Source organism: Penicillium atrosanguineum (assembly GCF_028827265.1).
Source record: "Penicillium atrosanguineum strain IBT 20685 chromosome Unknown utg000001l_segment0_segment0, whole genome shotgun sequence".
Classification (NCBI taxonomy): domain Eukaryota; kingdom Fungi; phylum Ascomycota; class Eurotiomycetes; order Eurotiales; family Aspergillaceae; genus Penicillium; species Penicillium atrosanguineum.
In genome coordinates, this window is record NW_026623133.1 from 761314 (window position 1) to 783893 (window position 22580).

At 49.9% G+C, this 22580-nt stretch overlaps 10 protein-coding genes across 10 annotated transcripts; 6 read left to right on the plus strand and 4 right to left on the minus strand.

The window, feature by feature from the left end:
* Positions 1 to 552: 552 nt before the first annotated feature.
* On the plus strand, positions 553 to 1238 carry N7443_000286 (L-Aspartase-like protein; the record flags this gene model as incomplete). The annotated part of the gene is made up of 2 exons (XM_056880342.1): positions 553 to 659; positions 737 to 1238. 2 exons carry the CDS (start codon positions 553 to 555, stop codon positions 1236 to 1238), a joined length of 609 nt encoding a protein of 202 aa, XP_056745580.1.
* Positions 1239 to 2335: 1097 nt separating this feature from the next.
* Positions 2336 to 2885, plus strand: N7443_000287 (Amino acid/polyamine transporter I; the record flags this gene model as incomplete). Its single annotated transcript, XM_056880343.1, has 2 exons — positions 2336 to 2555; positions 2593 to 2885. The coding sequence occupies 2 exons, from the start codon at positions 2336 to 2338 to the stop codon at positions 2883 to 2885; spliced, it is 513 nt and encodes a 170-aa protein (XP_056745581.1).
* An 859-nt stretch (positions 2886 to 3744) lies between these two features.
* N7443_000288 (alpha/beta hydrolase) lies at positions 3745 to 4943 on the plus strand (the record flags this gene model as incomplete). Its single annotated transcript, XM_056880344.1, has 3 exons — positions 3745 to 3895; positions 3955 to 4723; positions 4778 to 4943. 3 exons carry the CDS (start codon positions 3745 to 3747, stop codon positions 4941 to 4943), a joined length of 1086 nt encoding a protein of 361 aa, XP_056745582.1.
* A 3364-nt stretch (positions 4944 to 8307) lies between these two features.
* On the minus strand, positions 8308 to 8820 carry N7443_000289 (uncharacterized protein; the record flags this gene model as incomplete). Its single annotated transcript, XM_056880345.1, has 1 exon — positions 8308 to 8820. One exon carries the CDS (start codon positions 8818 to 8820, stop codon positions 8308 to 8310), a length of 513 nt encoding a protein of 170 aa, XP_056745583.1.
* Positions 8821 to 10979: 2159 nt separating this feature from the next.
* On the plus strand, positions 10980 to 12565 carry N7443_000290 (adaptor protein STE50; the record flags this gene model as incomplete). The annotated part of the gene is made up of 3 exons (XM_056880346.1): positions 10980 to 11244; positions 11298 to 11459; positions 11514 to 12565. The coding sequence occupies 3 exons, from the start codon at positions 10980 to 10982 to the stop codon at positions 12563 to 12565; spliced, it is 1479 nt and encodes a 492-aa protein (XP_056745584.1).
* A 489-nt stretch (positions 12566 to 13054) lies between these two features.
* On the plus strand, positions 13055 to 14818 carry N7443_000291 (uncharacterized protein; the record flags this gene model as incomplete). Its single annotated transcript, XM_056880347.1, has 1 exon — positions 13055 to 14818. One exon carries the CDS (start codon positions 13055 to 13057, stop codon positions 14816 to 14818), a length of 1764 nt encoding a protein of 587 aa, XP_056745585.1.
* Positions 14819 to 15236: 418 nt separating this feature from the next.
* On the minus strand, positions 15237 to 16717 carry N7443_000292 (chitin deacetylase CDA6; the record flags this gene model as incomplete). Its single annotated transcript, XM_056880348.1, has 2 exons — positions 15237 to 16411; positions 16465 to 16717. The coding sequence occupies 2 exons, from the start codon at positions 16715 to 16717 to the stop codon at positions 15237 to 15239; spliced, it is 1428 nt and encodes a 475-aa protein (XP_056745586.1).
* Positions 16718 to 17262: 545 nt separating this feature from the next.
* On the minus strand, positions 17263 to 18224 carry N7443_000293 (uncharacterized protein; the record flags this gene model as incomplete). Its single annotated transcript, XM_056880349.1, has 2 exons — positions 17263 to 17944; positions 17995 to 18224. The coding sequence occupies 2 exons, from the start codon at positions 18222 to 18224 to the stop codon at positions 17263 to 17265; spliced, it is 912 nt and encodes a 303-aa protein (XP_056745587.1).
* A 688-nt stretch (positions 18225 to 18912) lies between these two features.
* Positions 18913 to 19813, plus strand: N7443_000294 (uncharacterized protein; the record flags this gene model as incomplete). The annotated part of the gene is made up of 3 exons (XM_056880350.1): positions 18913 to 19067; positions 19130 to 19688; positions 19739 to 19813. The coding sequence occupies 3 exons, from the start codon at positions 18913 to 18915 to the stop codon at positions 19811 to 19813; spliced, it is 789 nt and encodes a 262-aa protein (XP_056745588.1).
* A 709-nt stretch (positions 19814 to 20522) lies between these two features.
* N7443_000295 (TLC domain-containing protein) lies at positions 20523 to 21933 on the minus strand (the record flags this gene model as incomplete). The annotated part of the gene is made up of 3 exons (XM_056880351.1): positions 20523 to 20972; positions 21029 to 21760; positions 21811 to 21933. 3 exons carry the CDS (start codon positions 21931 to 21933, stop codon positions 20523 to 20525), a joined length of 1305 nt encoding a protein of 434 aa, XP_056745589.1.
* Between the last annotated feature and the right edge of the window lie 647 nt (positions 21934 to 22580).

Below are 22580 nucleotides of genomic sequence, written 5' to 3' on the forward strand. Positions count from 1 at the left end.
AAATTCCTCGTTGGCCTCTGCGACCAATTACAGAAACCATTGCATTGTTGTTCTAACGGCAATTTTCAGGTGTTTGGCATTGCTCAGTCCAGCACCATATTTGCAGGCACTAGACATGGACTCGGGAAGCCTAGATCAGCCTTGGGGGATGTTGGAATAAGCCAAGTAGGAAAGGTAAGTTTCACTTCCCTGAGAAAAGTTACAACCACTGACCGCAAGTCGCTTCTAGTACCTCTACGCATCCGAACTTCTTTATATCCTCAGTTTGAGCCTCGCAAAGATCTCCATCCTACAGTTCCTCGACAAACTCAATGTGAACAAATTACACAAAAAGACATGTTCCTTGGCGACCATTGTTATTATCGCGTGGACAGTTGCTGCCTTCTTCACTCTTGCATTTCAATGTGGGATTCCCAATCCATGGGACAGAAACAGTGGACACTGTATAAACGTTGTGAGTTCTGGCCCTGCTCTCTACCATTCCGACCCGGTATATACTGATGCTTCAGTCTTCAGTTCGACTTTTGGGCCGCTATTTCCCCAATTGACATCATGACCGAGCTCATAATCTGCATCCTCCCAATATTTATCATCAAGCCTGTTCAGGTCTCTTTCCGGAAGAAAATGACTGTGGTCGTTGCATTTGCATTTCGCATATTGTGCGTACAATTATACCATTCTAACTGCCCGGCCGCTCGCTGCCTCGAGGCGCAGACTAATGTTGGACTGAATCTAGTGTAATTATTGCGACCATTATTCGACTCGCCTTCATGCAGAAATCCCCGTCTTCCGCAGACATGACGACGTACGCCTTCCAAACCACCGTCATCACCCAATGCGTCCTTTGCGTCAGTCTCATGACCGCGTGCATACCATGTTTAAAGCCTTTCCTCGATGCTTTCGAGACTGGAATGCTCAATGTTACTTTGCATAAACGGATCGGCGGTGGAAGCAACAGTAACTCGTACGGCAATTCATATGCATTGGCTGGGATGAGCCGAGGGAAGAGGGAATCTGTGATCACATCTCAATACGTGGAGGATGAGATAGAAATGTTGGGTTCCTCGGCAGCTGCCTTTGCAGTAACGTACCCCGAGGATCTACCGGTAGACAGAAGCCCTACCATGGCGATTCAGAGGACGGACCAATGGAGTGTGAGGCATGAGTATGTCGATACGAAGGCTTTGGAGGACACAGGGTCAGAAACGAGTGCAAATCGAGTGGGGCAGGCAATATAGCAAATCTAAGGGTTCAAGGGAATTCATTCTAGCACTACACTGGTGAGTTCTGGGAATGATGCCCTTGTCTTAATCATAGCGAGCAAATTAATTCACATTATTCCACTTTTTATGCTCCCATTGACTATCACTGTACTGCTTTGACTTCTGAGCTGGAGGTCACTTGTTCAAATACCCCCAACACCCATGTTATATTAGCCACATCAGTATGCCACCAGCAAACGAAATGAAAGAAGAATCCCACAGAGATAATGATGTTCTATGCGCTGGGAGTTAGCAAGGCGAATACCACGGAAAATGAGATTCAGAAGAGCGCGGCAACTAACGAGCTATCGACAGGTCACCTTGACTGGTGGAAGGGTGAGAAGAGAGAGGAAATATCGGAACATCCAGAGTCTTCTATTTGATATCCACCCTGTTCACAATTGCTTTGATATTTGAAAATTGCTTTTTATTATAAGTTGTAGACCGCTGATCTTTTTAAGGCTCTTTTATATGTATTATTGTGGTAAAAATCATCTCAGGAACTGTTTGAGGTACCAGATCAATATCTGTTTTTTTATTGTGGCGCATTGGAAGTAGCTGTGCGGCAAACCCGAGTCCAGGTATATCCGAGCGCGTACCTGCCCTTAAATACCACTTGTTCATTCTTTATTTAGTCCCTGGGACATCTTAAGCAGATCACACTGCGTGAGGAAACTCCGGCGCTAAGCGAAGCCATCCAAGTTGTCACGTCCAGGATAATGATTTATTTTACCTGGAACCGCGATTGACGAGCCATTGAAAAGGAAGAAAATTCGCCAATATTAAAGTGCGCAACGAGAACAACCTGGTTTCTTTTCATCCAAGTGCGTTGTCGCTGTGTTAATCCCCGAATTAGAAAATCATCCAACGTACCATGCCGAAGGGCTGCCCAGCGCAGTCCGCTCCGGCGCTCAGGCTTGGGGGCTAAACCTGGATCGTTGGCCAGAAGCCACCCAGACAATCCACAATGGGGAGGCTTTACCAAACTAGGTGTAGATAGTTTGAACACCCTGTATTCCTCTCCCTGAATCTCGTTTGCCCCAGGTGTCACTTCCACTTCTGAATAACCTACAATGGCCAACTGCTACTCTCTACATTTGGGTGCGATTAACATCAACTACTCTGATGCACCAAGTGAAGACGTGAACCAAGTCGGCCACAATGTGATATGCTGCGTACGAGGCTCGACCTGTATGAGCAACGGCATCTACAAGAACTCCAATAGTGATAGACATTACACTGCCGACTACACAGACCCAACACTACAAGACCCTAGCTACCAAAACCACTATAGTCAGTACTCATTTGCCTTTCTAGAAACGGTTCATAGAGCTAACGATTCGTATTTACGGTCGCGCAGGAGGGCTCGCAGGCTCACAGATTACCTACAACTCAACCTCTAGTCTTCAGGCCTATTACTCATATAATGGAGGACAGTCCGATTATTCAGAGCCGACTAATGAGCTTTCCCCCGCTCCTAGCCCATCCAATCTCAAAACCGTCCTATACCTCCCCAAAACCGGAACTATCATATATTCTACGTCAACAGCGACCGCAACATCAGTTACAAACACAAACACATCTTCGGCCTCTTCATCCTCATCCTCATCTTCGACAAATTAGCCCCGGGACTACTGCCGGAATAGGAGCAGGTGTTGGCGCCGGTATAATTCTGATCGCTTCGGTGGTCGCCTTTATCATTTTCAAACGGCGGAAGCCGGCAGCGAAAACAACAGACGACGTGACTCACAATGATTTTCGATTCTATCAGCAGACTTTTTTGCGCGAGTTGGACAATAAACCGATTATACGTGAGATGGATACTGGGCGCTCATTGTCTGAACTACCCTCCCATTCTTAAGGGAGTCACAACCCTGTATGTATAATGCCGGCTGGCTAGATGATACCCTGTCTTAAGTAATTAGAATGCCATAATCATGGAAATGTATTGAAAGTCTACTGCTGCAGCGTGAGTGGAAGTCACTCTCTTTATAGAACCAGCATGCTTCGCTCTCGTCGAGTCTTCCTTGCCTCTTCGCTCATGCCTGTTTGTAGCCCGCTGGCGCAGCCGTTATCAGCTATAGAACATAAATTACCCGAAGATTTCCAATTTGATCACCATGGTAGCCTACATTTATCACGATGGCGACTTAAAGTTCAAGGAACAGGAAGTGGTGGTTGGTATCTCGGGATCCGGATCCATGGCTGGGGACTGGAAGTTAACCAGGGCCCAATTTCAGTCAAATCCCAGGAGCTCATATCAATATATTGAGCCCGTGTTATCTCTTGACCGAGTCTCTTTGTATTGAAGACCGGAATTTGGGAAACCCCGATCGATGTGCTGCTATCCACATGTGGGGTACCGATGGAGATGTGCTCATAGCCGAGCCGAGGTGCCCGCATGAGGGGTATTGCTCACCTGGCAAGCTCTATCTTCCGATGACCAACAAGTATCGAGAAACCAGTGCTGTATACATTCACAATGGCCGACTATACTGAATATGCTGGACCCAGTGCCGACTGGATTGCTCTTGAGCCGAGCTTGCCCAAGCTCCCTGACGTTTCGCTGGAGGAGCTCAAGCAGCTGCTCAACAAAAGTCGCGAAGATATTGCTGCTCAGGCAATGAGCAGTGGTCAGTGAGCCCTATTATCCGCGGTGTACAAACATCTGTCTAATGCTTCATTGATATAGGTCTCAGTGAAAAGGTCCAGCTCAAAGATTATACTATAATCGCTCGCGATGGCTTCAAACTCGAGGCACGCACCTATCGCCCCGCAGGCGTGGATCCCTCGGAGCGCCTCCCCGTCTACATCCATTTTCACGGCGGTGGCTTCCTATTTGGAACCCTCCCGTCCGAAGATGGTATCTGCTCTCGCATTGTTACCTCACGGGTGGAGAAGGGCGAGCCCGTCGTCGTGTTTAATGTGAACTATCGTCACACTCCCGAATATCGCTACCCAACCGCCTGGGACGATGTCGAAGACGCCTTCGTCTGGGCTCACGAGAACATCGCTGAGATTGGCGGCCTTAGCGATCAAGTCGTCGTGGGTGGCATTTCTGCTGGCGCCCAATTGACCGCCTCGCTAGCACTTGCTCAGCTTCGCGGCGATAACAAGAAGGTGGCAGCTTGTCCCAAAATCAGAGGACAAGTTTTGATGATCCCTTGCCTCGTTCAGAGTGAATACTATGGCTCTAGATTGGACCTGCTCAAGAGTCCTGAATTGTCTAGCTACAAGCAATGTGCTCAGGCGCCCATCCTGCCCGTTGATCGCATCAATATGTTTATGAGTCTTCTTGGCGTTGCTGGCGCTGGGGGTGCGGAGAAGGACCTCCGTATGAATCCCGGAAATGCGACCGCGGAAGAGGTCAAGGCGCTTCCACCTACAACCTTTGGCATTGCGGGTAATGATCCACTTCGTGATGAGGGTCTTTTCTACGCGAAGCTTCTTAATGATAACGGGTGAGTCTTTCAATCACTTGAACGGGAAATTTACACTGACGGATTGCTGCTCAGTATCCCTACTGATGTCCATGTCTTCCGTGGCGTGCCGCATGGGTTCAGAAGATTTGGCGACAAGCTTCCATTGTCGAGTAAATACTGGGACCAGGTCATGAGCGACGGCGTCTCCTGGGCTTTGTCAAGCCCTCAAGCTGGAGCATTTGAAATCAAGTCTGATTAATTTGGATAACGACTCTCTACAACGTCGCATGTCCGCTAAAGGGCTGAATATCCTTGGATAGAGCGAATTTAAGCTCGCAGATAAGCTCGCAGATCTAAGAAACTTTGTTGACAACCTTATTCCTCATATTTGGGGGTCTGTTCTACTTTAGTGTAGTGATAACCTCAATATCGGGTATTATATCAAAGAAGCATAGTCACGGCAAGAATTAAATACAGTTGTAACAGAACCCAAGACTCCAAGCAATGCAAAGATATTTCTCCCCGATGTCCGGGTCGGCCGTTGCCCGAATAAGGTTACCCAGAAGGATGACGACCAATCATGGGTACCCTTCCAATGTGACTCCCAAAACTCCGAGGTATCTATGTAATCTTTCAAGCTCCATAGCGTTTGAACAGGTCGATTTTGTTTCGTACGACACCTATTGTCATCATCTGCAAGCGTCTATATTTATTGATTTGATGCGGTTATTAATAACACAAAATACCATAAAGCAACTCACATATATACGTAACAAAGTTTTCATCCCATTCGCGGAAAAAGGTCCATAATGAAGAATTTCTGCGTTCATGTAGTTATTCTTTGTGTAGAATTCGGAGCCGGGGACGGGAGGAAGGGCCATTTCTACCCATGGATCGTGAATTCCGGTAATCATGTACGAGGCGGGCATGCTGTGGTTGGTAGGGGTTCCAATCAAAGACGCCACGGAACTATTGGTATGCTTTTCAAGGAGTGGCAGTATTTGGCGGATTTCAGTTCCCGGATGAGTGAAGATGTCGTGGATTGGGTGGAAGATCACTGAGTCAGCGTCGAGGAACAGGACCTTGTCATAATCCGTGAGTTGTCATAGATATAAATTGGCGAGAATGTCTTTCCACCGGCTCCATTTAGTTTGAACCCAGCCATGAACAAAGCTCTCAACTGGAATTACTGTAGCCCCGTCATTCGCGAATATTGGACGGTGTCCTTCGGATACGTTTGAAGTCACGAGGATGAGGAATAGGACATCGAAGTTTCATTTCGAGCACGAGGGTTAAGTAGAAGTTGGAAAGTGAGCAGTCGAGCTGCTCGTAGGTATGGGGCTTCCACGTCTGGGAATTCGACTTCACCTTCGCCCGTGAGAAGCGTGGCAAAGGCGTATCTTTCCTTTTGGGGGCTGGTTATCAAATGAAATTCCTCAGAAAGAGAAAGAGCGGCGCAAAACAGAATGCATCCGACCTTCTGTAAACTGGGCACAGGATGTGAGTTCCTCTTGAACAACATGACAATGCCTGATGCACCACTTAATACGGCCCTAGGAATCCTCGGACGCCCAGGCGCTCGAGTGCTCCGAAGCGAACTTGATTTCTGGACCCTTTCGTGTATCTTTCAATACTTGATGAGCAAGTTGCCGACTCAGCCACCTCTTTGATTGCAAATGACTTCTCTATCAAATATAGGAATTCGAGTAGCCCGCGCAAAACCACATACAGTCAGACGGGTGACGGTAGTTGCGGCCATCCAGACCCACTTGAGCCGCCTAGCCCAGCGCTGAGAACCAACCGATTATCTCCACCTCTCTGGACCCCTATTTCGGGGCGCGTACAGGCGACGGGAACAATACGTTTACTCACTAAGGGCTATCGGCTCTGCTTGGGTGTAGTTTACTGTATGTGCGCCTCAATCCTTATCATCGAACAGACCACAGGGTTTCAGACCTGATAAGGCGCACACTTTGACGTTGATAGTATGCTCCAGTGCTACATATCACAAGCAAGTTGTTGTGACAGCTTCTGATTGAAATTATTCTATAGTCATAACAAATGTCTAATTTCATCATATAAACCGGTACGCTCTGTGTTCAACCAACGCGTACCTAGCACCACATATATGACACGAAAAATAACCCAAAGAATGAACAGAACACTAAGATAACAAGAATAATAGCGATGAAAACAACTCATTGAATCAAGAAATTGAATTTAAGGCAGAATCCACATCCGCCCAGGATGGGTCAATCAAAGGCCTGATTTATATCCATAACTTCGGGTTCCAAGATGGTCTGGATGCAGTTGAGACCCCATTCAGTTCATTAGATCTTGAGCACTCCCAAGGCTTCGGACTGGCCGATTATCTTGCAACAGAAGAAGAGACGGTACTCCCCGGAGATTCAAGGGACTGTAGACTGAGTTGGCTGATTCTGAGTTGGCTGATTCTGAGTTGGCTGATTCTGAGTTGGCTGATTCTGAGTTGGCTGATTCTGAGTTGGCTGATTCTGAGTTGGCTGATTCTGAGTTGGCTGATTCTGAGTTGGCTGATTCTGAGTTGGCTGATTCTGAGTTGCTCAGTCAGCTGCTGATAGGTTTCTGTCAAGTCTTTAACTGTAGCATTGTAGGTTTGAAGGTATTGCGCCAAGTCGGGAGGCTGCTAGGAGATATTGGGTCTTTCGTTGACTGAGTAATGGAATTTCTTGGTGGAAGCAGTGAGCTAGTCGAGGGGATCTCAGAGAAGCTTGTACTCATCTAATGCTGCTCTAAGTCTTAATCGCTTTGTGCAACCATGTGTGGATTTAAATCCGTAGTCTCGCTTGTGGTCCGATCTTTTGTTTTTGTCTCGTCCTTCAATGGTAAATGCAAGTATTGTTTCCCAATCCGCAGAGGCTCGCTTCAGCTCTTCATCTGTAAGCTTGAACATCCTGTTTATATCTTTTTTAGAATACCTCCCACTGGTATTGTCGCCTTAGAGTTTCGGGGAAGTTTCACCAGACACCTGGCGTTAACGCACTCAATCTCTTAAAGACTTCTGGATGTCTCCGCATCTTCGGATGCTCTATACTTCTTATGCAGTTCAGTTCTTATCTCCGTTGGTATCAATGTGGTCTTGCCAAAATTTGAGACATGCTGCATGATGGATGTGTTAGATGTGGCACAGGAGAGGGTCAGGGAGGCAAATATTTACTGGATGCTAGAGATTGCCGATATCGTGTCAGTGTTTCTGAGCATCCGGCGTCATATCTATTCTTCTTTTGGTCCTTCGAGGCAAGTTACAGTTACATGTCCCAGAGATCGATTCCTTGAGTCAGCGACATCTTAGGCACTGGAGCAAACCAGGGCTTCGGGTATCATCATCAATGACACAACCTCTCAGGATTAGAAGAAAGTTTACTGACGGATGGAAAACATAAATCATTCTCGGGGCGGAAAGTCCCCAGTTCAATGCAATTGTCTATTCGAGTTCGATGTGAGAGCGCCCATCATGCACGCATACCCAGGAATCATAGATGGGCACATGCCAGATTCAATGCCGTAGCCATTGCCGAAAACCATATCAAGACTCCACAGGAAAGAAAACTAATACAGAAAGGAATCACCGCCATGCAGATTCGTTACTTCTTGTCTCCATTCGGAGCACCCTCATCTTCCATATCAACCATTTCTCTCAATATGTCCTTGAGGCCACGCACGCCCTCGTCCACCACTGTGTCCGGGATGCGCACGTCGACCTCCTCGATATATTTCAACGGGTCGTATGGGGTGTTGTCTGTATTATTGCCTGCATTGCCCTTCTTGGTTCCATTGGCTTTTCCTTCTTTCGTACCGTTCGATGCTGCTTCTCCGTTCTGTTCTCTGGAGTGTTTTGAGCCCAGCGCCGGATGAGATCTACCTTCGGCCGAGGCCACGACCGCTTCCATCACGTCGTCGAATGTCTCGCAGCGGCCGGCGCGGAGGAGTTCGGTGGCGAGGCTGGTGACCTTTTCGGTCCACCCTGCGCGGTGGAGCGAGCCCAGCAGCGTTTCTTGCAGCTCTTCCAACGCGGAGGTGGCAGCAAGTTTGGTGAGGAGGTCGGACTCAAGGGCATCGGGGGTAGAAGAAGCGCCGGCGGGGGTTGAGGATGGCATGTTAGAGGGCTTCGGCGGGGTTCACGCCGCGGATGAGCCCTCGGGCTGGGAGAATTCGTCGCAGAGTGTGAATTGTGGTATAACCTGTTGCCAGGAAATGCGCCGCAGGGACTCGGAATTGAAGGTGGTTGTCAAAACGGGCTCGGAGTCGAGGCTTGCGGTCTGTCGCATGCGCCGGTGGTTCCCGGGCAGGGTTTTGCGACAGCGGGCAACAGAAAGAAAAGGGGAACCTGCCCCGGGTTTGAATTGTGCTTGTCGAAGAACGGACTGATTATGATTATTGGCGCTGACGAGAGGCAGTTGCAGCTCGCGTAAAAGTGGATATTGAGAATGACGATGGTTCCGCGGTCCGGCCTGTCAATGCGGCGGCGATACCGGTTAGCGCTGCAGCGACGATGCCAATGCAAGACGATGAAAAGAGGGGATATGGAGACTAGATTTGTAGTCAGAGTGCATACTCACCAGAGTGGGGTCCTTGTAGGCGGAGGAACGAGCTATGCTTGAGCGGGCGCAAACCGTCCTAGTACCGGAGGTAAGGTACTCGGGAGCCGACGAGAAGGAGAGAATAGGGTCGGCCGGGAGAATAGACACCGGGTCAAAGAGATGTATCCATTGCACACCCGGAGAGATATCGGAATGTACAATTGTCACTGAGCAGTCAATTGCAGAAAAGTGAAGGTTGAGAGCCACGGCTCATGATATCCAGGCCAATCGGCGTGGAGGCGACACGGAGTGTGCTGACATAACCACCGCCCTGGCAAGGCGACTCTTTCGATCTGGTTTTTTACTCTCGATTCATCCTTTTCTTGGTTGATAATTTGGCCTCAAGCATGTCTATCAAGACACAAGCATCCGTGCAGTTTTATGCCTTTCGAACAGCTTAAGAAATTGACAGTGGTCATAACCGTCAACATAAAAACCTGCGGTGGTGGTACCTAAACCTATATTGAAGAAGATGATGTCTTTCATTTCTGTTAAATCGGTTCAAATCTAAGGGTGCGGTGCGAAGGGATTCTTGGAAAAATTTACGGTTATAGACAGCTCCCAAAAACCAAATAAAAAATCAACAACATACTACATGTTTTGTAAAGTTCCAAATTCCAAAAACCTTGAAATCGAGTGATCAAGTTCCGTGTGAATACCAATACAGATAGCTACTGTAGCTTTCTAGTTCTAATAATTATCTCCGTAGACATGTCAAAAAGCCCGATCAATTCTATTTGCTCTTGTCAATAATGCGGGCACTCCCTTTGCACCATTGGGACACAAGAGTATACACAGGTACCTAGAAAGAGGTCAGATGGCCAATCCCTTCAAACAGGTAACTCATCTTAACTTTGAAAACGGCTCAAACTTTATCAGTAGACAACCTGTCACTCGACCAAGAGTCTAGAAGCATTCTCCAGTCTCAATGCCCGCGCGTCACCGAGCGAGTGGGGCGCTCAAGGTGGCCAACAAGTTCTATTTCGCTGATCTCCGTGAGATCCAAGACACCTTGGGTCCATTCTAGGAAGGTTTAGTCCCGAGCGACTAATTAGTGCATCGTCATTAAAGGTGATAACCTAAAATTCATGCCCCATCAGCGAGATATACAAAAGGAGAGAAAAAGGTGCGGATGTGCCCGAGTCCAGACCGTGTCACGTGCACACCATCGATGCGTCCCATTTGCGACGCCCATCGACCTCGAGAATCCCAGCTCGCTTGTGTATCTGCCATCGCTGTCGCCTGCTATCATCTTTCCCTCCTGGTTTTGTCCCGCGGCTGCTCTGGCGTGCTCTTCCAGACCCCACGAAGCCATCAACAATAACCCGCGACCGGGAAAGCTTCCCCGCTCTCCTTCCCGCGTCTACCCTCGTTTTCAACCTCCGGCGCCTATCATCACAGGGGGCCCAAAGTCCCTCCAGACTTGCATCGCGCGATATAACCGCGTGTTGTCCTTTCTGCAATCACTGCGGTCTATGCTTGCTTGACAGGCTCGAGCCTTCCCTCCGCCCTCATTAAACCGCGCTCTCATGATCTAGACCCACCCGACGCATATTTACCAAGCGCTTCCCTGTCAGCTCTGTCTGACAACCCTGCTCTGCTGGCGGCACTGGTGCAAATCCAGCGGACTTCGTCTTTCGCGCACAAAACCTTGCCGCTGAACATTACCCGGCACGATGCTTCACACCTCTTATCACGCCGACTCCGATGCGGACGACGAGTACGAACGCAGTGTAATCACTTCGCCACACCTCCAAACGGAGTTCGAGGCTTCTCCCATTGAGTCCGATATTCCATCCTCGGAACACACCCCCACCAAATTCGGCTACGGCAGCGACGGCCCACGCACCCCGCGATCAATCATCTCGGAATGGACAGCAGATGAATGTATTGAATTTCTGACATCGCTCGGTCTCCTCCAATACTGTGGGACCTTCCGAGGTAAGTTAGACTTATCGCTGTGGCAAGTACCAATTCTGACAGCGACTTTGTAGAGAATGGAATCGTGGGCGAAGCACTTATCGCGCTCAAACATGATGAACTGAAGGAAATGGGCATCAACAGTGTCGGGCATCGGTTGACGATTTTGAAAAGCGTCTATGAGATCAAAGTTCGACAGCATGTTCCTCTGGATGTTGACCACTATATCCCTCTCTGTACGTCTCCTTCGCCAAGCTGGTCAATTAGGCTCCTGCTAACAGTTCGCACAGCTGCCGACCAAAGTATGAACGAAACTGCATCCCAGGACGACCTGGCCCGTCTCATTCAGTCAATTCAGCGTCGAGATGAAACCATTATCACAGTACAGGCGGAAATGCGCCGCCTTGCAGAGGATTACCGACGGTTAAGGGAAGAAATTTTGCCCGTTATCAAAATCGCCAAAGATCGACACCAGCCGCTTCCTCCGCCCTCTTCCATGAGCCAGTCATCAGACACCTATCATGACGGTGCAACTCTAACATCACCTTCCCAGCTCACTCTCGTTGATAATCTCTCGTCATCGAAACTGAGTCGGGCTTTCTCCAAACGCACGTATGGTGGAGGCGCAACACCCAAGAATAACTCACCGACACATATCCCTCCTTCCGTCTACGAGGGGCGGAACTACCCCGACGGAGCCAGTCTTGATCCATCTGCCGCCGCCTTTGCTGCTTCTTCTCACCTCACTGCTTCGATGAATGGAGGAACGCAGCACTCACCTGGAGTTCCATCACCGACATCTCCCAACGCCCACACTGTTCAGCACCAGACACTCAATCCACGTTCCTACTCCCAGCCCAGCTCCAACTCCAGACATGATCACCCTGAAGAGTTACAAAGAAGCTTGTCCAGAGCTGATCGGCACACTCCCAGTCAGCAACCGCCTCGAACAGAAACACCGTCTTCTGCATCTCGCACGGAAAATCGCAACACCGGCGAGCCCTCCAGCGTGGAAATTTTCAAATCATTTCGTGTGTCTTGGGAGGACCCGTGTTACAAGGTCCTTCCTGCTGCTCTAAAGAAATACAATATTCACTCCGACCCGAAGAACTATGCACTCTATATCGTTTACGGCGACCAGGAACGATGCCTCGCGTTAGATGAGAAACCTCTATTACTCTTCAAACAACTTGAGAAGGAAGGACGGAAGCCGATGTTCATGTTGCGAAAAATTCATCCGGATAACCCGACGTCGTACCCACCCACCGGTTCAGCGCCCAACAGTGCCGGATTTGAAGGTGGACGCCAAGGGCAAATCAATTTACCTGGAGGTGTTCTGTGATTTTGCGAGTCGGTGCATTTGCGTCTGTCGCCTAAGATACCCAGTGACTTATGACTATACCTCTGTATCTTTCTGTTGCATCTGAGTTGCTGGATCCTTGAGATTCTGTTCTTGATCTGTCGGCTCTGTTGGTGTTATAAGCCCGCGGAGGGCTGGGATTTCACACCTACCATTGTGGATGAGTCCGGCGTTCTTTCTTTCCGTTGGCAGTGTCTGCAAGACCTGCCCTTTTACCTGTTAACTCGCATCGTGCATAAGCCTTGTGTTTCTTCTTAGGATACTCTTAGACGCCGAGTCTTGAATATCAACAGCGCGCAACATATGCGTGTACAACTCATCATAATTCAAATTAAAATACCTAACTACAAGTTACTTCCTATTTGTATTTCCATAGTCTAGACTGTGCTTATCATCACGTGATCGCGTGTCTCATCGCAACGCGCCGATAAGCTCGCCTTCTTCTCACTGCGCATCCACGACGACACTCCAATGAGCTGGGACCGAGTGATCCAAGACTCCGACGAGGACGAGCCTCTTGTTGAGGAGGAGGCCTCGACCTCCATTGACCCGCCCCAGGGTCTTGAGTCCTTTATCCAAGGACACCACGATCCCGGCGCGGACCAGCAAACACATTACCCAATTGAGCACCATGATGCTAGCGCGGAGCTACAGTTAAACGTCAACTTCGACCAGTTCCTGCAATCACAAGAGAATCACCGCGCGAATCTCAATTCATCGCAACAGCGACGCGAAGAAAGGTGGATTCCATCGACTGGTGAAGGCGGCGGTGGATCAATTGGTGCGTGCAGCCAACAAGCCTCGGTGCTTGAACTAACACACCTAGGCACAGGCGCAATGATGACAGAAATCGGGCTTGCACAGCAGCGCCTCTTTGACGACGAGGCTTCCAGTCTTGCCCAGCGTCTCCCTTCGACGGCGACGCCGTATTCGAGCGAGATATCGCAACCGGGTTCTTTCCCTACCATGCCGATCTACCAGTACCAGCAGACGAACGAGGTCACTAATATCGAATCCAAGCCCATTAAGAAAGTGGTTTACCCTTCATACGAGGCGACACAACTTGTCCCGTCTATTCAGGCACACGGTCACGAGTATAGTACACCCGTAGCGTCGACCACCGTGGATTCTCCTCTTGGAGAATACGGAGAAACAATCTCATATCCTTCAACCATCCATATCACTCAAAATTCGCGTGCGCATCCGCCACAAAAGGACACCGGGAGATCCAAGTCTCTGCAATCACAGCCATATTCTCCACATGACACAGAGCCAATGTCATCTGTCGCGTCGCCGGGAGTGAGTCGCGCGAAGAGCGACAATGCCAGATCAGGCCTGATGTCCCCACGATACTCGGAGGCTGATACCCACGACGAGCTCTCTTTGCCTGCGGTGACTGTCGAGGTAACCACGGTTAAGAAGCGCGGGCCTCCAAAGAAACAGTCGATGCCAGAGAACGATGACGATGATGAACTCGCCATGGTGGAATCCGGGTCCATTAAGAGTAAGCCCGAGAAGCGGAAGCCAGGCCGACCTTCTAAAGCTGCAACTAGTGGAGAAACCACAACGAACAAGAAAGAGGTTGTGGGAGCTGAACCCCCCAGGGCTAATAGGGTTACAATCCTGAAGGTTAAAGCTCCTCTGCCACCAGATGGGAAAGAGACCAAGAAAAAGGTCAAAAGAAGCAAAACTGCGGATTCGGTGATGCAGAAGACTCGTGCCGCGGACGACGATGTCATCTGGGTAGATCCAAGGCCTATTCAGACGGATGCCAACAACACGAGCACGAAAACCACGATTCCAGAACCCATCAAGGGAAATGCGCCTCAATCGACAAAGAATCCAAGCATGGAAGAAAAGGCTCAATCCAAGCAATCGGAAGAACAGCCGGCGCCGAAAAAGCGAGGACGCAAGCGAAAGACGACATCTGAACAACCCATTGACGCGGAAGCCTTAAAAGAGAATCAAGCCCCAGAGCCTCCAGTTCCAGCTCCTGAAGCTACATCTGATATCCCTGTTGAGAAGCCCACAGTCCCTAGCACAGACCAAACACCCGTCCTAGAGACACTCAATGAACCAACCAACCCCCTCCCCCAAACACCTCAACCAGATATGAAGACACGGAAAACACCAGGCGCGCACAGCCCCATCTCATCGACGGGTAAAGTGCCATACCGAGTAGGACTGAGTAAGAGGGCGCGGATTGCGCCTTTGTTGAAGGTTGTTCGGAAGTGATGGATAGATTGAGTTGTCATTTTCATCCCGGATTCTGGATTCTTGTGCTGCTTTGATTATTCTTATACCCCTTTGTTTCTTGCATGGACTGTTGTTTTGATTTGATCTGGAGATCTGTTTGTGGGACTGGTTCTAATATACATAACTTTGCATCTTAATGCCTCGATGGGCATTTATCTCAGTGAGGAATGACAAGTCTTACGATGAAAAGAACACAAAACTTCGTTTCGAAGTAAAAAGATTCATTTAAAGACCTTAGTCACGGGGATTTGTTCGGTGAAACCAGACCTCGTCGGAGTGGGAAGGCAATGAGGGACAGGGAAAGCAGCCACGAGGGGTGGATATAAATACAACATCGCTGAATCCTATGAACCCACAGTCGGGCCGTCCCAAGTAACAAATATTGGACTCAAGAGAATCACATGAACATGGCGGCAATCAGAGCCAGAAGAAGCGAAGTCAAAGCGGCGGTGCCAACAGCGCGAAAATCAGACTCGCCTTCAGACTTGCCACTCTTGCCTGGAAATTTGGGATCCCATGGGTCGCCGTTGGAGGGTGTCTCGACGGTACAGTATCCAGAGTCTTTGCGACAGCCGACGCCGCAATGCAAGGTAGTGTTTCCACAGAGATAGACGCTGCTGCAGCATAGTCCAAAGTGGGAACCGAGGCAGGTATAGTTTGAGCCACAGCTGCCATCGACGGAGACCTGTTGTGGAATCCCCTTTTGAGGACCCTTCCTGGGTGGCTTCTTCTTGTTCTTGTGGCCGGGCCATCGGTTGTCAATGCGGTACCAATTGTCGCGCGGGTCTTGGAGACAATCGCCGACTGTGACGGGGCGATACCCAAGTCGAATAATCGTTTTCAGCATATGCTCTGTAAGGTTGTGGACAGTTTGCTCGTGCGCATCATGACCAATGACCAGCCAAGACTTGGTCGCAGGGTTTCCCTTGGCAAGAGCGTTGTCAAAAAGGTCTTTGGATAATTGAATGTGATCCGGACTGTCATTCTTCCAGTCGTCTGTGTCGATATCATAGAGAATAATGTGGTATCCCATGTCGCCCATGGCCTCGCGGCATCCAGAGCCAGCATGACATTTCGAGAAAGGAGGGCGCATATAAGTCGGGAAGCTTCCCATAATGTTCCGCAGGGCGGCTTCGTTCTTCTCCATCTGATCGCGGCGCTGGGTCGGGGTGATTTTGCTGAGATCCTCGTGTGACCAGGTGTGACTGGCGATTTGATGACCACTCAGTAGCATACGCTCAATGAGAGGAGCCCAAGGCAAGCTGGGATCATCAATCTGGCCTTTGCCGTTATTGACACCGGTGACAAAGAAAGTAGCTGGCGCTTCGTATTTGTCGAGCAGATCAAGAAGTTCACCAGTATACCGAGTTGGGCCATCATCAAATGTCAAAGCGACTGTTCCGGGAACAGTGCAGGAACGGATCTCCTGCGGGCCGTACGGAACTTTACCAATGCTAGGGCGAAGGATGTCCTTTGTGGGCGGTCCCTCGGGTGTTCGGTCGGCATCGCATTGGCCCCAGTCAATCAAGCAGTCAGGAGAGCGGCAGTGCAACTGGGAGGTGCCACAGTAACCTGGTATCCGAGTCTGGTCAGTGCGTTGTCGGTCAACTTGGATTGGGACTTACCTGAGGCAGAGCAGCAGGTGCCCATAGGGCATCTGCCCCATTTGGCACCGCACTTGTAGTCGGCGTTCTGGGTGAACTCGCGGGACTGAATAATCTCAATCTGGCCTTCAACTTCGGCCACAGACTCTTCGACGGCTGGCTCGGGCTGATCCAGGACAGTGTCGGTTGGGACGGAATTCACAATATCGAAGAAGAAGCATTGGGCGATGCCCATGAGAAGGGCGATAATAACAAGGAACCGATATAACCGCATCATGAAGTATAGCACCAGGTAAAAAAGACAATAGAATGTAGGGTAAGCTGGCTATGCAGACTGGTGAGAAAGGTGAGAAGGGGCAGTGCGAGAAGTGGGAGAAGTGAGGGAAGTCAAAAGACTGCCATTCAAGGCAAGTACGTTGGGCACATTCGGAGTTAGCGAGGAAGCAAAGTTGCATTGGCGAGATTAAAGCTAAATGATGAGGAGAGCTCGCCCCTCGATGTTAAACATGTTCCATAATATGCAGATGTGTTCTGTTTTTGAATCTTCCATGACATAGAAGATGTTCGCATGGAAAGTCAACGTGGGTATCGTTAAGTTCAGTCAGGCTGGCCCTCCATTGTATCCTATACAGCTCCCAGCTGACGCATCCTGCCTTAGAAGTCAAGCTGCGCGATTTGCTTTACCGGCAAAGTAGGCTTAACATTCGTAAACGCTTACATGAATCGCCCAGGTTGGCGGTGTTGCATTAGGGACACTAGATGCCAGGCACTTGGAGTCTGCAATGTCTATCCGCAGACTATTGAGAGCAAGCAACCAGCTCAGTTAGCTGTAACACCCTCCTCCCCAACAGCAGAGAAGACGAATGGTACAAGACTGTTCAGATGTGGGCCGAATTTGGCGGGGGCACTTCGGGCAATAGTACCGATCGCCGCAATAAGATGACGTCTGTGGACAGTGGAAATATCCGGGGATGCCAGAGTATCCGCCAGGCGCTTCACAAAAGCATTGAGCTGGGAATCAGAGTAGAAAAGAACCAGTCCTGAAATGCCCGCCAGCGCACGCTTAGTGACTACAGTTCCCGCAGTGTCGTTATGAATGATGGCCATGACGGGCTCAGTCAGAGCCACCAGCTCATGCTCCTGAAGAAGCGGTCCGAAACATGTAACCACTTTAATGAGCACATCGATGGCATCACTACTGAAGCCCTTGGACGGATCCTTCTCCAACATGCCCCGCACAACGGAGCCGCGTCGGCCGGAGCTTGATTGAGTCGGGCCAACCAGCCTAGGAATCAAGACCTTGGATACGGCGTTATATGCGGTGACTGCGGACGGAGTCGCAGGCTGTCCGGCTTGAGGACGAGGGAGGGTATCGACAATGGTACGAAGGGCGGTATTGGGGACAGAGGTGTCAAGCGTCTGGGAGGAGGTGAGGTTGGTCAATTTTTCAAGCAAGGGCATAAGCGCATTGAATGGCAGTCGAAGAGCCAAGGGGCCGAGACTGTGGTCTGCATTAGTCGCGAACGGAAAGCAGAGGAGGATGTCACGCACCACTTCAACGCTTGGTTTTGAACGTCGCCGTGCTGGTCATCCAATGCCTTGAGCAGACCATCGGCCAGCTTAGAGGCAGATCGCTCATCGCCAGAGAGGAATGAGGAGTTTGGGCTGTTGAGAATGTTGAATAGATCATTGAGGGACATGTATCGCAGGTCGGCATCGGGGTCGTCAAGCTTGCCCAGAAGGGTGAAGATGCTCTGCTGGGTGACGTGTCGGTCTCCCATGGCTGTGACAAGGCCTTGGGCGGTACGTAAGAGTCTGTGCAGAAAGGAGGGGAGAAGCTTGAGAACGTTATCGTCAACGAGGCTGATAGCTGCGCCAAACGTGGGGTCTTTCGCCTCAGGCAGAAGCTGAGTTGATGCCTAGAAGCCTGGTTGCCTGAGGCAGAACTGGGTGTAAGTAAAATCAGAATAAAGTCATCTAATGCTTAAACACCTCAATTCGAACCATTGGGCCCAAATAAGATCAGATCATTCATAATAATAAAGTCAGTTGGCACCATCAGCCTCACTGATGTTGTCAATCTAATCAGATGGGAGGAGTCTCCGCCCGTCCCCACGAGCTATGAACCCTTCGATAGGAACACACATCTAGGGACGAAATAAGGCAACTCCAATCTATTCAAACCAATCAGTACCTCCCCAGGGATACCAACTACCCTCGCATATGATATCCAACACTCAGAGACGGGCAAGAAAGCAGGCTTGCAGGACCATTACATCACCGTGGCACCCGCACAGACCATCGGAAGCGGCTGGGGATGATGTCTTACGATAGGCTCCGTGCCTTGTACCTTAGTTAATTGCTAGCTAGTGTCTCACGGTCTCGTGGTAACCTCGCCTCCTCTCTAATCTCTTCTAATTCTACCACACTTCCTCAATTCTCTATACCTGCACTTCAATTCGTACCACCATGGTCTTTGCGCGCCGCTCGGTACTCCGCGCTGCTAATGCAGCTCAGGCCTTTCGCACTCCGGTCGTGAGGCGTAGCGGTCAGGTTCTGGGTAGGAGGTTCAATTCTACCGGTGGAAAGGGCCATGATGAGCACGCGAGTAGTGATATTCCATGGTATGTTGTATGTCGTTATACTTGGGCCGATTACGTGTTCTCACGAAATGTTTTTTTTATAGGCTCCTTGCGTCCGCTGGTGTTACCCTCCCTATGATTTACTACCTCTGGCCTTCTGGTTCTGACAACTCTCATGGCCATGAACACGATGATGCTCATGGCGAGCACAAGGAAGAAGCTGGGGAGAAGGTAGAGGAGGCATCTTCTGACTCTGATGCTGGAGAGGAGAAAGATAAAAAACCCAAGGAGGAAGACAAGGAGACACAAGCTACTGAGCAGAAGAAGGACGATGAGAAGGAAAAGAAGTCTACCGAGCCCAAGGAGTCCAAAGAACAACCCAAGGAATCTAAGGAGGGATCTAAAGAATCCAAGGATGAGTCCAAGGACGACTCCAAGGGCGACAAGGAAGCTCAGAAGGGCGACTCCAAAGACGACAAGGAAGCTCAGAAGGGCGATTCCAAAGACGACAAGGAAGCTCAGAAGGGCGATTCCAAGGACAACAAGGACGCCAAGAAGGACGACTCCAAGGACAACAAGGAAGCCAAGAAGGACGACTCCAAGGACGACTCCAAGGACGACAAGAAGCCTCAGAAAGAAGCCTCCAACGAGAACAAGGATGAGGTTTGTCGATTGACTCTACATCACAGGTCACCAAGCTAACTGATCCATAGTCCGCCGCCAAAAAGGAATCTGACAAGAGCGAAAAGGAAGGAAAGGCCGAGGGAAAGTCGGACAAGTCTGAGTAAGCTCTGCACGAGTCTGAATCCTCGAATTTTGCTACGGATAGAATCAATAGTGTCTCTTGTACATGTACACCTAGCACTTGGAGATCATGAATTGAATGTCCGACATGATCTCGATCAATTGATCAATCTTGTATTTTCCCATAGTCTTCTCTTTTCAAAAAGCTTCCATGCCTTAAAGAGAGTAACATCTATATATGAGTTCACATCCACACGCCCACTCAGCACTTAAGCTACACAAAAAGCATTCACATGAAGATCATTGATATATTCGTATCAGCGCATCAACAGTGTCTCTGCTAGATCCAACGGATACCTTGAGCGATCCCGGGTCTCCACAGAGCACAAACATAAAGAGAGAATAAAAAGGTAGTGATAAACACAACAGCCGAATGAACCTTTAATGAAAAGGCAAACTGTGCAACGAATAGAAAATCTCCCACCAATGCATAATGCATAATGCACAGCATCATATAGCATGCCAACATCCAGTACAACCATCAACCGTATGAGACATGAAAGACAGGGAAACGACACGCTCCGAACGGTCAAACACCAAGCCTGCAAATTTAGATTCCCTTTTATGCATAATTATAAACAGGCGAGCGCGCCATATATGGAACCGGTGTCGAGACAAAATTGAAATTTGGGGCCTCTTTCCTTCTGAAAGTGAACCACTAACACAGTGGTTCGAGGAAAAGGGGCAGTGGACTTATGCGTCCTTCTTGCTGCGGGGGCGAGGGCCGCGGTCCTCAGCGGGTTCGCCGTTGACGAGGAGCTGGGGGGCTTGGTTCTCGATGCCGGTGGCGATAGCCTTGGGATCTGTCTCAAGTTCTTCTTCATCTTCGTCTTCGCTGCGCTCGTCTTTCGTGACGCTGTTGAAGATGTAGTTGGCGAGAATGCGCAGGATCAGGAAGAGCCAGAAGAGGTTGACGGCTTGCAGACTGGCCAGCAGAGCGAATGTGATGTACTGACTGATCCAGCACTTGTACTGCTGGGTCTCCCAGTTCAACTCGAAGGGTCCAACGGTGCGGAACTCAGTCAGAACGGCCCAGAGAATCTTCAGATTCAAATAGTGGCGGAGGTAAATCCACATGCCGACGAATGTGCCGAAGTAGGGAATGGTGATGTACGCATCGAGATAGTTGAGTGTTTTGGAGGTCTGTGCAACAATGTTAGCTCGGTCTTCCGTCCCATGTTATCGTAATTTCCACATACCGCCAGGAAAAAGTCCGAAACATCGTGCGTGATATACACCGCAAGACCCATGTAGGTAAAGTGGAACCGATAGCTGAGCGCAATAAGCGCCAGAGTGATAATATGATGTCCAACCAATTCCTTGAAATCCTTGCGCGGCTTCTCCAGCTGCAGCAGAAGCACAATAGCCTGCTGCGCCCAGTAGCTAGCCTCAAGGAGGTAGTAAGCCTTGAAAAGTCCCTCGTGCTCGCGGTGTGGGAAGCCCTCAAACATGGCAGCGGTGTTGAAGTACCAAATATCCGAGCGCTTCATGACGTATAGACCGAAAGGTCCGAAGATGCCGAAGTAGATGGCGGTATACACCTGCTCCATGAAGCGCGCAGTCTTTCCCTTTCCGCGGATACCGCAGTACACCGCGAACGGGCGAATGAGCTGCTGCATGATGAACTCGCGCGTGAAGGACAGCACCACGGTGTAGAAGGCCACGAAAGCGATATCCTTCTTACCCTTGCCGTACATGATGGGACCGCCGGGCGACTTGGGCGGCTGAGGGTAGGATAGGAAGATGGCGCTATGCATGGGGTTCGAAGTAGTCGGGTTAACCGCGTACAACGACAGCAGGAAGGTCATGACGAGCAGCGGAAGGAGCCAGGTGTAGCGGAGGCAGGTATCGGCGAAGCGGTGGAGGAGGGAGCGATTGCGGCGCTTCTTAGAATGTGTCTTGGCCTTGTCTGCATTCTGCTTGTCCAATTGCTGACGCGCCGAGTTAGAGGGAGTCGAGTCGGGAGATCGAGACCACGTACCTTACTCAGGTCGGGAGAGGAAGGCTCAATCGGGCTGACTTCATTCATGGTGGACATCGCGGGAGCGCTGGTGTCTCCCCGAATGTCCACGCCCAGATTCGACCTTCCGCGCGGGCGAACCATGGCGGGAGTCGAATACGAGAGTACGAGGTATGTTGAGGTCGATGGTGGAGGTCAAAGAGAACGGGGAGATAGATGGGCAGAAAAGTTGTAGATCGCTCACGTGTTCCGGGGGAACATTGACGGGAAGGGAAAGGAGGAAATGTGAAATCACGGAAGATTGGGTTTCATCGGTGACGACCATCACTTTTTTTTCTTTTTCCCGATCCCAGGGGCTAATTCTCGACCCACTTGAATTCTCAGCCCGATTTCCGCGCTCTTCTCTTCGCTCTTGGCGTTCACGATGCCTCGGTCTCTCTAAGGTGGAACACTCCGGCTACTCTTTGCAACGCAGCGGATGCATTGCAGAGACGTCAGCTGTGCGATACTATGCGATACTACTACGCAATACACAATCCGAGCAAACTCAATGATCTCTTCCGGGTACACAAAGGACCAGGCGAGTGCCAAGTCCCACAGTGGGAACTCCGTACCTGATCACCATAGCTTTGATTCAGAGCTATCCGAGCTGGTCCCGGTGCCAGGCTTATTTTATGGGCCGGATTCTCGGAATTTATTTGACTGAAAAGATTTCCTTGTCATAGCAAGTAGCTTGTTTCTACACGCTATATTGATCGTGTTTTAAGCCTCTTGAAAATAGTTACCGCGTG